The 15,959-nt window shown below is 41.2% G+C and overlaps 1 protein-coding gene across 3 annotated transcripts in view; it reads left to right on the forward strand.

Annotated features, from left to right (window-relative positions):
* LOC128696659 (inter-alpha-trypsin inhibitor heavy chain H5) overlaps nucleotides 1-14,375 on the forward strand; it is a 254,124-nt gene extending 239,749 nt beyond the window's left edge. For 2 of the 3 annotated variants that reach the window (XM_053787984.2, XM_053787986.2), the window contains exons 16-20: nucleotides 2,591-2,742; nucleotides 3,237-4,144; nucleotides 7,145-7,317; nucleotides 12,127-12,211; nucleotides 13,177-14,375. In XM_053787984.2, coding sequence (XP_053643959.2) covers nucleotides 2,591-2,742; nucleotides 3,237-4,144; nucleotides 7,145-7,317; nucleotides 12,127-12,211; nucleotides 13,177-13,369 — 1,511 coding nt within the window. In that variant the 3' untranslated portion in view covers nucleotides 13,370-14,375. The remainder of the gene's footprint in view (nucleotides 1-2,590; nucleotides 2,743-3,236; nucleotides 4,145-7,144; nucleotides 7,318-12,126; nucleotides 12,212-13,176) is intronic. The other variant, XM_053787985.2, reaches the window with a different exon arrangement.
* The last annotated feature ends 1,584 nt before the right edge of the window (nucleotides 14,376-15,959 follow it).

A 15,959-nucleotide genomic window follows, 5' to 3' on the forward strand; every position in this document is an offset into this window, starting at 1 on the left:
ATAAATCTGTAGGGGAAGGAAGACGGGGTAGATGTCGTCCTCGAAAAGGTTGGAGAGAGGGGGTAAAGGAAGTGTTGTGGGCGAGGGGTTTGGACTTCCAGCAAGCGTGCGTGAGCGTGTTAGATAGGAGTGAATGGAGACGAATGGTATTTGGGACCTGACGATCTGTTGGAGTGTGAGAAAGGTGATATTTAGTGAAGGGATTCAGGGACACCGGTTATTTTATATAACCGGACTTGAGTCCTGGAAATGGGAAGTACAATGCCTGCACTCTAAAGGAGGGGTTCGGGATATTAGCAGTTAGGAGGGATATATTGTGTATTTTTATATGTATATACTTCTAAACTGTTGTGTTCTGAGCACCTCTGCAAAAACAGTGATTAAGTGTGAGTGAGGCGAAAGTATTGAATGATGAAAGTATTTTCTTTTTGGGGATTTTCTATCTTTTTGGGTCACCCTGCCTCGGTGGGAGACGGCCGACTTGTTAATATATATATATATATATATATATATATATATATATATATATATATATATATATATATATATATATATATATTAACAGGCCTACTGACCTGCTCCGCATGGGTCAGTAGGCCTGTTGCAGTGTTCCTTCTTTCTTATGTTCATATATATATATATATATATATATATATATATATATATATATATATATATATATATATATATATATATATATATATATATATATAGGTGATTTCAGAATATGCAAAACAACCACTCTGAAAGAATAGAGAAATTCCAAGCGCTTTCGTGACTACTCACATTATCAAGGAACTATGAAAGTAAAGCATCCAAGGAAGCTATATAAGGGGTCCGGCCAGCACCTCACTATCAGATCCCACAACGGTTAAACACCTGACGCGCGCCGACCCAACTTGGATAGGTCCCTTGCACAACTCACCTACAAACTATTCTACCCAGAAAATTTAAAAATTATTATTTGTCCAGTGTATTATTAAATTCTTCCCAAATTCTATTAATTATAAATGGATCTAATTTATATAAACCAAAGGAAATATTCATATTATTGTCAAAACTGCTTTTTATGAAACAAGATTCAATTATATTCCTGTCGACCATGGACTTGCTTGATACTACTTTCTCAACTTTTTGAAAATCAATTGGATGGTTAAAATCTCTTACATGAATAAATAGAGCATTGGAATCTTGTCCAGTTCTAATGCTATATTTATGTTGTTTTAATCTTAGTTCGAGATTTTTACCAGTTTGACCGTAATAAACTTTATCGCAAATTTTACAAGGAATCTTATAGACACATCCATCAGCATTTTGGGGGGAATTCTTTATCAAAAGCTTTTTTACTGTATCAAGATTTTTGAATACAACTTTAATATTAAAAGTCTTAAGAAGAGAAGGCATATCAACCAAGTTTTCATGGTAAGGGAGAACCAACATATTTTTAGTTGAATAAGGCTGGTTGTCCCTTTTTGGATTGTAAAAAGTATTTCTAGCAACTTTAAAAGATTTATCAATTACATTTCTTGGGTATTTTAAATCATTACCTATTTCATAAATTTTGAATATTTCCTCATCTATGAACTCAGGACTACAAATTCGTAAAGCTCTCAAAAACATTGATGAGAAAACAGACAGTTTGACTCTATCTTGATGCGAGGAATAATAGTGGACATAGGAACAGTTATTTGTAGGTTTTCTGTAAATTTTAAATTTGAATTCATTATTACCCTTAATAATTAAAACATCTAGAAAAGGCAATGAGTTATTTTCTTCAAACTCAACAGTAAAGTTTAAAACTTATCATTAAATACAAATTTTGCATCAACAATGCAAAGTTTAATAAGTTTAATGATAGTAGGAACTGGCAATGGTAAATCATAGTTAACGAGTTCTTCAGATAAGAAACTTAATAAATCATCAACAGGAACTTTCGTAAACAAGGAAGTAACATCAAAACTAACCATGTTAAAATCATTTAAGTCAGTCAAGGAACTTAATTTACCATTGCCAGTTCCGACTATCATTAAACTTATTAAACTTTGCATTGTTGATGCAAAATTTGTATTTAATGATAAGTTTTACACTCAGAAGTTTGGTATGGCAATGGGAAATCCTCTTTCACCTGTTCTTAGTAACCTATACATGGAATTTTTTGAAACAAGGTTGCTTAACACAATCCTCCCTAATAGAGCTAAATGGTTCAGATATGTTGATGATATTTTGTGTCTTATGCCCAAAAATGTAGATATACACCATTTCCTTGGAAAATTAAATAGCTTAGCCCATTCTATAAACTTTACTGTTGAGTTTGAAGAAAATAACTCATTGCCTTTTCTAGATGTTTTAATTATTAAGGGTAATAATGAATTCAAATTTAAAATTTACAGAAAACCTACAAATAACTGTTCATATGTCCACTATTATTCCTCGCATCAAGATAGAGTCAAACTGTCTGTGTTATATGGTCTCTGCAGCTTTAGCGTTTCTTTATAATAGTAATAATAGTAATAATAATAATAATAATAATAATAATAATAATAATAATAATAATAATAAAAGTAAGGTTTAGTAGTGAGCACACACACAGGGATCGTGGTGAACGGGTTGGTTGAGGCTGCGTTGGGTCGAGCTGATGCTACTTACTTCACTGTGATCTTCATCTCAGTGGGCTCCGTCAACTTCACCATCACACCCACCAGTATACTGGTAGACTGTCTCAATGACGCTGGCCATCCCACGGTAAGTCTCAATCCCAGGGTTTGTCTTACTCCTCACGGTGAGTGCTACATTACATTTAATAACCTTACTGTGAACTCACGAAGACCCTGGTGGACGATATATCTTCATATATAAAGTGCTATAACTAGTACACTGTGTCTCACATACATATTGTATATTGTATCACTTTATTACCAACCGAAGGGTGAGTCCCTATGTCATCTATGTATATTATTTCTTATGCACGACAAGCCCTGTGCTTCTTTCACCTCTGCCCCTCTTCACAGATAACTGTACCTGCATTAAGAAGTTACTGCCACAAAAAGATACTACCAAACACATCCTTTAGTTCTTGTATGTGATTTGTGTCAGAGATGATTCTCAGATCAATTCTTAAAGATATCCGTAACCTGGTTAGCCCTGCACTTGCAAACGAGCACAAAGGTAAGCAGTAACTACTGCAGTGTTGTTTATGCACAATATATTTATCTATAATTGTTTCTGTTTGTGGGCAGGTGGACAGCGTCTCCACATCGCTGTGGCCATTCAAGAAAATGAATCTTAGGAAACGAAGTGGCCGGCGAGGTAAGAAACACCAAGGGAAAAGGAAATCTCTGAAACGGCTTAGGACCAGGCGACGACGCTCACACAACCAAACTAAGAACCCACAGTCTGGGAGCAGCCAGGTCGTGCCCAACACACAACCCAAATCGAGGAAACTGAAGTATCGGAGGCTACGTCCCAGGAAACACAACATGAACCATAACCGTTTTAACATAACCAGAAGAAGACAACGACGGCACATAAACAGTATAGGTCGCCTTCACTCCATCCCACTTTTGACACAAAATTTACACGGCTCTCGCCATTCACACAGTGAATGTACCCACATCTACCCACGCCCCCAGATGCACCCCCACGCTCACAGAAATCATATCCATCCACAGCGTCATCCCCTAAGTGTGGGAAACCTCATCCAGCCACTCGTTTCTAAAAATTCTGTAACCGTACAAGAAAGTGAGAGCCAGAGTCAGGAAGAACGAAGTGATTACTCTGTTCGGAATCACCTGAACTCCCACCACACGTCGCACCTTAAACAACCACGTAGATACCATCCACAGGCAAGAAGCTTCATTCACCCACAATCCAGAGTCAACCTTAACCCACCCTCACTAGAATTCTCTGGCAACAACCTTCAAGAGAATACAATATCGCGACCAGGAGACTTGAGCAATGATCTTAGCGCATCTAATATACATTCTGAAGACCAAGATACTCCACTATCCAACGACCAAGCTACGGAGGCGCCTTTGTCGGATGGAAGACACACCATGCATGGAGGAACGACTGCCCAGACGAAAGAGGACCAGCTGCTTCGGGAGTGTAGCAAAACCTTCAGCTGGAAGAAGGCAGCTGGGAGAAGGTAAGACACCTCACATGGTTCTTGCAAGCCTTCACAGAAAAGCATCAGATTCCAGTACTATGCGAACTTCCTCAGCAGCTCTCTTAGTACTTAACATATAAAACATTCTTATACTCTGCAAAGACTATGCAACGTATAACTATAAGAACTTTATTGAGTTAGGCATAAGAATTAAAAACTGAGCATCTACACTGCAAATTGAATTGTTGCCATCCTAATGGCGTTAAAGTTAGCGTATGACACTAAGCTTGACTTCATGATTGTTACTGATTCTGTCATCACTGTTGGCTCTTGACTCACATAATGACTGAAAACATATTCATTGGAGAAGGAATATATACTAAAAAATCCGGGAAAATGGAATTAATGCACAATTGCTACGGATTCCATCACATATTGGAGTACTCCATGATAAATTTCGTAATTTAGCCAAAAAAGTACCCTGAAGGTAAATGTAAACTAAAACTTTGGTGTGTGTGTCTAGCATCAGAAATATTAGGAGAGAAGTAAATAATGAAATTGAATGTTATAGGAATACAGCTAGAAGTCTGAGTAGATCTGTAACCCACTATGATAACATGAACGTAGATAAGTAGGTTTATGGAGACATTTGAAATGTGGACAGACTGAGTTTTGTAGTGGCCAGGCTTAGGCTTGATTACAAGTACTTCTAGCAATTTGGGAGACACACAAATGATGATCAAACCAAATGCAAAGTATGTTTCCAGCCCTATGGTCACTATCTTGAATACTATGTTCTTTAGTGTCCACTTACTGATGAGTATATAGACAGTATAATAACCTATGTGATAAGTCAGGCTATCTTATTGATTCACGAAATCGTAATGACACGATTGCAAACAAACCATGCCACGGGTGGGGATAGAACCCGTGGTCAGTCATAAAACTCCAGACCGAAGCGTTAGCCACTGGGTTCTGTCCCCGCCCGTGGTATGATTTATATCTTATTGATGATAATAACATACTAGACATATTTAACCAATTTCCTAAATTTGCTTGCAACAGATAATTGAACTGTAGATATAAATCCAAATGTGCTCCTGTTAACCCTTCTGGCGCCTAGTTCCTAGACCTTTTGTGTATCTATATGTTCTTGCGCTATCCTCCACAGGATGGATATGGAGTGCACAATAAACTAGCCGCTTCGTCAGCAAAATCTAATTTAAGCAATGCAGTATAGAATCTTTAATGAGAGAAATTGAGAAATGCTACGAATAAATGTCATGAAGTATTAATTAATGACCAATATGTGCCAATGTTTTACAGAATATTGGACATTCTTCATTGTTAGTCACTCTTCAATTATGTCTTTGTATTATACACACAAAATAGGCTAAATGCAGAAAGGGGAGGTTGGTGATAGCACTGAGTGGTGTGTGTGTGTGTGTTGCAGGTACGGGGAGGTGGTGGTAGCACTGAGTGTTGTGTGTTGCAGGTACGGGGAGGTGGTGGTAGCACTGAGTTGTTTGTGTTGCAGGTATGGGGAGATGGTGGTAGCACTGAGTGTTGTGTGTGTTGCAGGTACTGGGAGGTGGTAGCACTGAGTGTTGTGTGTTGCAGGTTCGGGGAGAGGGTGGTAGCACTGAGTGTTACAGGTACGGGGAGATGGTAGTAGCACTGAGTGTTGTGTGTGTTGCAGGTACAGGGAAGTGGTGGTAACACTAGTGTTGTGTGTGTTGCAGGTACTGGGAGGTGGTGGTAGCACTGAGTGTTGTGTGTGTTGCAGGTACAGGGAAGTGGTGGTAGCACTGAGTGTTGTGTGTTGCAGGTTCGGGGAGAGGGTGGTAGCACTGAGTGTTACAGGTACGGGGAGATGGTAGTAGCACTGAGTGTTGTGTGTGTTGCAGGTACAGGGAAGTGGTGGTAACACTAGTGTTGTGTGTGTTGCAGGTACTGGGAGGTGGTGGTAGCACTGAGTGTTGTGTGTGTTGCAGGTACAGGGAAGTGGTGGTAGCACTGAGTGTTGTGTGTGTGTGTGTTGCAGGTACTGGGAGGTGGTGGTAGCACTGAGTGTTGTGTGTTGCAGGTATGGGGAGGTGGTGATAGCACTGAGTGTTGTGTGTGTTGCAGGTACGGGGAGGTGGTGGTAGCACTGAGTGTTGTGTGTTGCAGGTACGGGGAGGTGGTGGTAGCACTGAGTTGTGTGTGTTGCAGGTATGGGGAGATGGTGGTAGCACTGAGTGTTGTGTGTGTTGCAGGTACTGGGAGGTGGTAGCACTGAGTGTTGTGTGTTGCAGGTTCGGGGAGAGGGTGGTAGCACTGAGTGTTACAGGTACGGGGAGATGGTAGTAGCACTGAGTGTTGTGTGTGTTGCAGGTACAGGGAAGTGGTGGTAACACTAGTGTTGTGTGTGTTGCAGGTACTGGGAGGTGGTGGTAGCACTGAGTGTTGTGTGTGTTGCAGGTACAGGGAAGTGGTGGTAGCACTGAGTGTTGTGTGTGTGTGTTGCAGGTACTGGGAGGTGGTGGTAGCACTGAGTGTTGTGTGTTGCAGGTATGGGGAGGTGGTGATAGCACTGAGTGTTGGGTGTGTTGCAGGTACGGGGAGGTGGTGGTAGCACTGAGTGTTGTGTGTGTTGCAGGTACGGGGAGGTGGTGGTAGCACTGAGTGTTGTGTGTGTTGCAGGTACGGGGAGGTGGTGGTAGCACTGAGTGTTGTGTGTGTTACAGGTACGGGGAGGTGGTGGTAGCACTGAGTGTTGTGTGTGTTTCAGGTACGGGGAGGTGGTGGTAGCACTGAGTGTTGTGTGTGTTGCAGGTACGGAGAGGTGGTGGTAGCACTGAGTGTTGTGTGTGTTGCAGGTACGGGGAGGTGGTGGTAGCACTGAGTGTTGTGTGCGTTGCAGGTACGGGGAGGTGGTGGTAGCACTGAGTGTTGTGTGTGTGTTGCAGGTACGGAGAGGTGGTGGTAGCACTGAGTGTTGTGTGTGTTGTAGGTACGGGGAGGTGGTGGTAGCACTGAGTGTTGTGTGTGTTGCAGGTACGGGGAGGTGGTGGTAGCACTGAGGAACCACCGCAAGTTGGACTTGCTCTTGGGTGACGTTGAAGCCAACTTGCTGGTGACTCGCACGAAGAACAAGCGAGGACAATACTTCCTGGGCTTCTACCTGGAGAACCACAGCGTCCTCTCTCCCAACACCACTGGGATTATTGGTACGTCAGCAACACCACTTGTAACGCACCTAAAATAACATCTAAGATACATTCTTAGAATTATTATGACTACGGGAAGGCGTTGGTTAAGAGTTGATTTAAAATACTGACAATTGTGAAATAAAAGACTTGTGTGAAGTCATCGACGTATTAGGGAAATGTCTCCAGATATTCACTAGGAGATTAATGGGCAAATTAAATCTAGCCCAGCAAAAAAATTCTTGCAACTTGACGACTTTTGTTAAGTTGCTAAATTTTACACTTCTTGTGTTGTCTTCTCCTAGTACAACAAAGATCGCACAAGAAAGGGCCTCCTTTGTAATACCATCTTAAGTGTTGATAAATTAGACACATGTGCAACTCTTGGGTATCTTTATTGTGGAAACGTTTCGCCACACAGTGGCTTCATCAGTCCGTACGTAGGAGAAACTTGAAGAACAGGAGGAGAATGAGGTAATCAGTCCCTCAACCTTGAGTCGATGTGTTCAGTCCATCAATCTTGAATAGAATGCGGCATATCAGCGGAGAGGCAGCTATAAACCGTATGGCAGGAGAGGTGCAGCAGTCATAGGTCGTGTCACATTTGTTCAATGTGGAAGTAGGTCGTGCCCAAGAATTAGGCAAGCGAAGAATTCCTAAGTATTAAGATCCCAAGAAGTTGCAGTGTCTGACAGACACTTGTCAGACACTGCAACTTCTTGGGATCTTAATACTTAGGAATTCTTCGCTTGCCTAATTCTTGGGCACGACCTACTTCCACATTGAACAAATGTGACACGACCTATGACTGCTGCACCTCTCCTGCCATACGGTTTATAGCTGCCTCTCCGCTGATATGCCGCATTCTATTCAAGATTGATGGACTGAACACATCGACTCAAGGTTGAGGGACTGATTACCTCATTCTCCTCCTGTTCTTCAAGTTTCTCCTACGTACGGACTGATGAAGCCACTGTGTGGCGAAACGTTTCCACAATAAAGATACCCAAGAGTTGCACATGTGTCTAATTTATCAACATGTCGGTTCTCTGAACCATTCATCTACACATCTTAGTGTGTTCACAGACATGCAATAGCTGCAAAAACCCTTCCTGCGAACCTGTATATGATTTTGCAGAAAGTACCGAGGTTGTAAATTTCATTCGTGCATGAGCACTGCATCACCACTTGCTCAAAGCTTTTTATTACATATTTGAATACTAGATTCTCTTACTTCTTACTGAGGTAGGTGGCGTTCACGTGGGCTTTTTCTTAAACGTGTATTTGAGTTCCATACCGAGGTGAAGATTTTTCTTCATGACCAGCATTAGAAGCTATATGAGAGCTTTGTCGATCCCGGGTTCATTGCCTGTTTAGGATACCTTTCGGATATATTGGGCTTTCTCAACCAACTCAACAGGGCAAATCGGTAACCATTGCTGAAGTAGGTGAAACGGTGAAAGGATTTCAGACCAAGCTGAAAATGTGTACGACAAGTTCGTCAACGTAATTTTGCAAACTTGGATGAGGTCATTAGTGAAGAACTTAACCTGCTACTAGAGATAACTGAAGACGTCACTGCACATTTGAAAATCTTGAAGGATTATTTGATTGGCTATTTTTCAACAGACAAGATTTCCATAGAAAGCTAGATGTTAAGATCATATATCACTGATCGGTTTGAAATTAATGATAAAGACAGCGAAAGAACAACTGATCGGTTTACAAACATCTGCTTATCTAAAAAAAAAAATAATCTGAAAGTTAGTTGGTGTGGATTTTTAGACAAAGCTCACTGATTCATTCCCGCCTCCTGACTCATCATGCCGTCAAATTGCTCGTTCATTTTGTTACCACATACCTATGTGAATCTAGGTTACCAGCATTATTAATGATAACGACAAAAGCCAAAAACCTCTGAAAGCAGACAAGCGAGTAATGTTGTCATCAAAAGAGTTTCTCAACTAAACAAACTGAAGCAATGCAGCAGCAGCGTTCCAAATGATATTATTGTTAGTGTTTTTATATGATAATGATTGATATAAATGTTTTCTTCCTTGATTAAAGTGTATCGTGTACAATACCATGGTATTAAATGTGTTTTTCTCTCTCTTCATTTTGTGTTCCTTTATGTCATAGGTTTATGTTATGCGTTATTATGGAGAGTGAGAGTAAGTGGCTAATGACATTGAGCCTCGGTGGTAAATGGCTGTAGATAGGTCAAGAATCTCTGCTCTACAGTAATATGGAGAATGAGCACCCAGGTAACACCTGTCAGGCAGGTCAATACCTCTGTGGTAATATGAAGTGAGCACCAGACAAGAGGCTGTCACATGAAAAGTTCGGAGAGCTCTGGATGTTGTAGATGACAGCCTTGCAACCCCAAAAACATTTGTTAGCCGGGAAATATTAAAATATTCAGAACACCGAGCCGAGGGAAGTAACGTGAGGGAGACATGAGCCATTGCAGGCAACACGACATGTTTGAATATATTATTATTATTATTATTGCTTATAAACAGGGAAGAGCTAAACTCGTAAGGATCATACAGTACCAGGGAATAGGAGGTAATTTGATTATATCCGAAGAGTAGCCCCACCTCCTCGGATCAAAAGAGCTTCACCAGCATCAAGTTACTTCCGTTGAAGCTTATATTACTTACTTGTCGTCGTGTGTTGATGTTATTATTTGTTTCCGAGACTGTACACTGTACAGTACATTCAGCTTACATTCATGTCGTCTCGTGCTGGTTCGCCCATAATAAACAGTTTTCATATACTTTGTCTAGTACCTCAGTTACCTTGCTGTTACTCTGTCTAGTACCTCAGTTACCTTGCTGTTACTCTGTCTAGTACCTCAGTTACCTTGCTGTTACTCTGTCTAGTACCTCTGTTACCTTGCTGTTATTGTCTAGTACCTCAGTTACCTTGCTGTTACTCTGTCTAGTACCTCTGTTACCTTGCTGTTATTGTCTAGTACCTCTGTTACCCTGCTGTTACTCTGTCTAGTACCTCTGTTACCTTGCTGTTATTGTCTAGTACCTCTGTTACCCTGCTGTTACTCTGTCTAGTACCTCTGTTACCTTGCTGTTATTGTCTAGTACCTCTGTTACCCTGCTGTTACTCTGTCTATTACCTCTTGTATTACCTTGCATTATTTCTTAGTATCTAGTATTATCTTGTGGTATTACCGCAGCGTGGTGAGGTCTAGCTTTAACTCTCTTCGTAGCTCTTCAGTTCTTGTACTAGACGTGAAGGCAATTAAACTTTTCTGTTTTATGTAGATTCTTTTTAGGAGAGGGTTTGTGGCAGGTGCTGTGTTCTCTAAGAATATTTGTTTAGGTTTCTAAAGTTTTTTTGTTTTGACCAGCCTGGCACACGCAGGGCCTAATTAGACGTCTACGTTTCTGGGAACGCTCTTTATTACTGGATTCACTGAGTTGTACATCATGTGTAATGATCCACCTCATGGAAAGAAATGGTATAAAAACAACACAAAGGGGGAAAAATGAGACAGATGCAGTATAATGAAATCCTTAATTGACAGAGTTTCGTCCACACAGTGGGTTTACCAAGTTATAAAAAGATCTGTTTGTCTCATTTTCCACTCCACCAGATGATATATTTGCTTTGTGTTTACTGGGGGTGAATTCTAACCACCATTTTCTAGTATTTCTGCAACCTTTCCAGATCGTCTTCAATTTCCCTTGAAGTTTTCTTACGTTTGTCCTAATCTCATTCACGCATCAACTGCGAACATCGATGGATATTGTTTTCTTTTCCCCCGTAGGTCATTGAACTACACCAAGAATATAATGCCTCACAGAATGTGTCATTGATGAACCCCACGGGCTATGTTCGTTCACCAAGATGTATATTATTCACCGGGAAGTGCTCTACCGTGTAAATTAGACAGCGCATGGGGAATAGAAGGTTAAGAGGATTGATACAAAGGGTGGATAGCTCCAATCTCAGGAACTCCTTTATTGTGATGTGGTATCTTTCTTACTTTGGCCTACTCACATAATTTATGAAGCGGCGTTCCTTATGAGTGCCAGAAGTCTTCTTGAAGTCTATAGATACTGAGTCTAACCTTCTTCATGTCTCGTTGTTGATCCTCATGTCATGTCTCGTTGTTGGTCCTCATGTCATGTCTCATTTTATGTCTCGTTGCTGGTCCTCATGTCATGTCTCGTTTCATGTCTCGTTGTTGGTCCTCATGTCTCGTTGTTGGTCCTCATGTCATGTCTCATTTCATGTCTCGTTGTTGGTCCTCATGTCATGTCTCATTTCATGTCTCGTTGTTGGTCCTCATGTCATGTCTCATTTTATGTCTCGTTGCTGGTCCTCATGTCATGTCTCATTTCATGTCTCGTTGTTGGTCCTCATGTCATGTCTCATTGTTGGTCCTAATGTCATCTCATTTTATGTCTCGTTGTTGGTCCTCATGTCATGTCTCGTTGATCCTCATGTCATGTCTCGTTATTGGTCCTCATGTCATGTCTCGTTGTTGGTCCTCATGTCATGTCTCATTTCATGTCTCGTTGTTGGTCCTCATGTCATGTCTCGTTGTTGGTCCTCATGTCATGTCTTGTTGGCCCTCATGTCATGTCTCGTTGTTGGTCCTCGCTCACTCTCTTACTTTCCGCTAATTTCTTATTAATCTTCCGTCACTTATCTGATGTGAATGAGATTTTTCAGCGTGCTTCAATAATGGCCGTGAATGAACACACACAAACACACACTAGATTCAAGCTGAGTTTACAACAGACTTTAGCGCACACATTTCCCATCACTGAACATACACCTAAACATATGTTTTGTCCTCAGGTCAGTTCGCCTACAAGACTGTGGGAACGGTAGACCTCAGCACCAGCAGCACAAACACCTCCGACAACACACCCACTGCAGATAAGTGAGTTGACCATGAATACTGACAGTGATAGAGAGAGAGAGAGAGAAAGAGAAAGAGAAAGAGAAAGAGAAAGAGAGAGAGAGAGAGAGAGAGAGAGAGAGAGAGAGAGAGAGAGAGAGAGAGAGAGAGAGAGAGAAACAAATACGCACATAGAAGACAAATAAGATTATCAGTTTGGAGAACGAAAACTTAATAATCCTCGGAAATGCTAACAACTAATTTCGACAGAGCTGTAAAGAAGAAATGCGAAATCTCATTTCTCTTGCTTTACTTTTCTTCGGCGCATTATTACCACAAATATATACTGTGATTGATCAAGATACATAATATCAGATAACAATAAATGCATGCAATTTTTTATATAAAAATACACTCAACGTAATGCTAGAGCTGCACACCCAACACCGCTGCATTACCAGTATAGTTGTTTAATTAGATTGAGTTTTTCTTAAATGTATGTGTAGTTTTTGTTAGTAAAAGAGCTCTAACACGGGTCTGTGTCAGAAGATGACCAGTTTACTGGTATCAATAAAAATTTGGTATACGATACCGAAATAATGAAGAATTAGACACGTGTGCAACACTTGGGTATCTTTATTTAAAGATTTTTGCCAACCAGTGAATTTTTCAACTCAGTACAAAGATATACGAAGATAGTAGATGATGATGTACTCAGCCTTGCAAAACTACACATAGTAAATGAGGTAACTGATGCCCCAGCCTGGCAGAAGTGTTCACTACCTTAGTGTTGATAAATCTAAAAGATTCACCAAGGTGCAGCACACGTGTCTAATTCCCTTTTAGTGGTGCTGGCACTATGACATTTAAAAGTAGAATAGTTAAACGCCCTACGGTGTGCCACAGCAGAAGTGACCGCTGAGTCGTTCAACTGTTGCAATTTAATTGCAAATAGTGTACCTTGTTGGTTACATTTTAATCTGTATGTGTATGTGTGTGTTTTCCAGCAGGGTACGTCTGGCTGTGGTGCAGCCAGGTCCCACACACAGGTACCAGGTGTCCCAGGTCAATGCCTTCCTCTCCAGCCGACGGTCTCTCTTGCACAAGACCCACGTCACCTGCCTTTATATCCGGCAGCAAGGTCGAGGACTGGTGGCTGGTACCCCCGAGGACTACCTACTGCCCTGCCTCACCTGTTGATCTATACTGCCTCACCCCTTCATCTATCCTTCCTCATCTGGGGATCTGACCAAATGCCGTACCTGATGACTTGACCACGCACTGCACCTGTTAGCCTGATTAAAAGCCTCACCTGGTGACCTACGAGCCTCACCAGGTAACCTAATCAAGTGCCTCACCTGCTGACCCAACCAAGTGCCTCACCTGGTAACCTGAGCATTCACCTTGTGACCTGACAAGCTATATCTTCCAGACACATAGACAACCTATAGTTGTCTACTGCCCAGCAGTCGTGTCTCCTATCCCATGCTTATTTCCAGACCATTTACAGTACTTCCAGACCGGATAGTGCACTTCCAAACCCGTACGAACCAATTAGCACACTTCAGGGTCCATAGAGCACTTCCCGGTCTCTTAGAGCAATTCTGGGCGAGTTTGTACACTTTTACACATTAAGTCGACTAAACACAAGTCTTCACCACAACCGCCAAGGCTTCACATTATTTTAAGATATTAAGCTTTCGCCTAACAAGGATCAAGCTTCAGTCCTTATTAAACAAGGATCAAGACTACTAAAGTCCTTATTAAATAAGGATCAAGGCTTCAGTCCTTAATAAACAAGAAAGTAAACAACACTAAAAGTCCTATATGGTATATTATATACAATTTTTTTTACAAAAACACATTTTGCATTCTCTCCCAAACACAGAAAAGTAGACTAACTTGTAGATGCAACACCTCTCCCAGGGGTAACGTGAATATTCATCACTCCCCCAGGGGTAACCTGAAAATACAACACCTCCCCCAGCAGTAACATGGATACACCACCTCCCCAGGGTGTAACAAAGATACACCACCTCCCCCAGGGGGTAACATGAAGAAACAACACCTCCCCCAGGGGTAACGTGAATATTCATTACCTCCACGAACAGTGACAGAGATATGCAGATTCTCAGGTAAAGCAAGTTTTTCAATATTTCTTGAATCTGAACAAGGTTCGACAATTTTTTTTATTAACAAACAACAATCTCACATATCAAAACTTGGCATAACTATCCTTTCACTATTTTCCGTGCAAAGAATAATTATTTGTATTTAACAAAACTGGATCCGTCATCAGTGTGCTGCTACACAACTCTGTATGAGTTACGCAGTGGGAACACCAGCTTTGTTTACCTGTTATATTCCATCACGCGGGATGCATCTGAAAAAATCAACCAAGTCGGTGTGGAAAGAAGGAATAACCTTCTAATAATAAACGAAGTCTCCACCGAGAGGGATAATCTTCTGATAAGTCTCCACCAGGAGGGATAATCTCCTGATAATCAAGTTTCCACCAGAAGGGATAATCTTCTAATAATCAAGTCTCCACCATTAGATAATCTGATAATCAACAGAGTCTCCATTGCATGGAGGATCTCAACCCTTGACGCTTTATCAATAATAACATCATGAGTGGAACAAATTAACGAGGTGGCAACCAGTAGGACACGAACTAACGAGGTGGGAGCCAGTAGAACATGAACTAACGAGGTGGCAGCCAGTAGAACATGAATTAACGAGATGGGAGACAGTAGAACATGAACTACCAAGGTGACAGCCAGTAGAACATGAACTACCAAGGTGACAGCCAGTAGAACATGAACTACCAAGGTGACAGCCAGTAGAACATGAACTACCAAGGTGACAGCCAGTAGAACATGAACTACCAAGGTGACAGCCAGTAGAACATGAACTACCAAGGTGACAGCCAGTAGAACATGAACTACCAAGGTGACAGACAGCAGAACATGAACTACCAAGGTGACAGCCAGTAGAACATGAACTACCAAGGTGACAGCCAGTAGAACATGAACTACCAAGGTGACAGCCAGTAGAACATGAACTACCAAGGTGACAGCCAGTAGAACATGAACTACCAAGGTGACAGCCAGTAGAACATGAACTACCAAGGTGACAGCCAGTAGAACATGAACTACCAAGGTGACAGACAGCAGAACATGAACTACCAAGGTGGCAGCCAGTAGAACATGAACTAACGAGACGGCAGCAGGTGAAACATGTACAATAAGAAGGTGGTATCTGGGGAACCATGTATTAAGCAGGGATATGCAAACTTTTGATTAAAACCTGCAAGGCGCTGTGTGCGATCCCTGTCATGTGTTGTTGTCCACAACATCTTCATCTTTTATTTTATGGATATTTAAGTACTGTATATATTACAATAAACTTACGCTATTTTCTTAATGAAATGAATGAACAGTTTCGTATGAGTGTGCAAATATTGTATATATCTGTGATGAATTTAGTCGATGTACTTTTGTTGCAGTCGAAGATGTATTCTTTGTTGCGCAAGTAATATTATAAATGTTACATTTTTTAAGGCCTTTTAAGAGGCTTTCAAGGGCTCTTGGAATTTTTGACATGACCTCTATCCAATATGGAAAACTCCTCGTCATCCAAAAGTAACGAATCAAAAAGTCCCAACTCCTTCCCAAGTGGAGTGAGGAATTGAAATATTGAAGTTGTGTCGTTCTAGACTTAGAAGAGGGTGGTTCACAAACCCTCCAAAGTAATACTAACAGTAATGACTGTTTAGACTCACAGTCAG

This window comes from Cherax quadricarinatus, chromosome 46 (assembly GCF_038502225.1).
Source record: "Cherax quadricarinatus isolate ZL_2023a chromosome 46, ASM3850222v1, whole genome shotgun sequence".
Taxonomy (NCBI): domain Eukaryota; kingdom Metazoa; phylum Arthropoda; class Malacostraca; order Decapoda; family Parastacidae; genus Cherax; species Cherax quadricarinatus.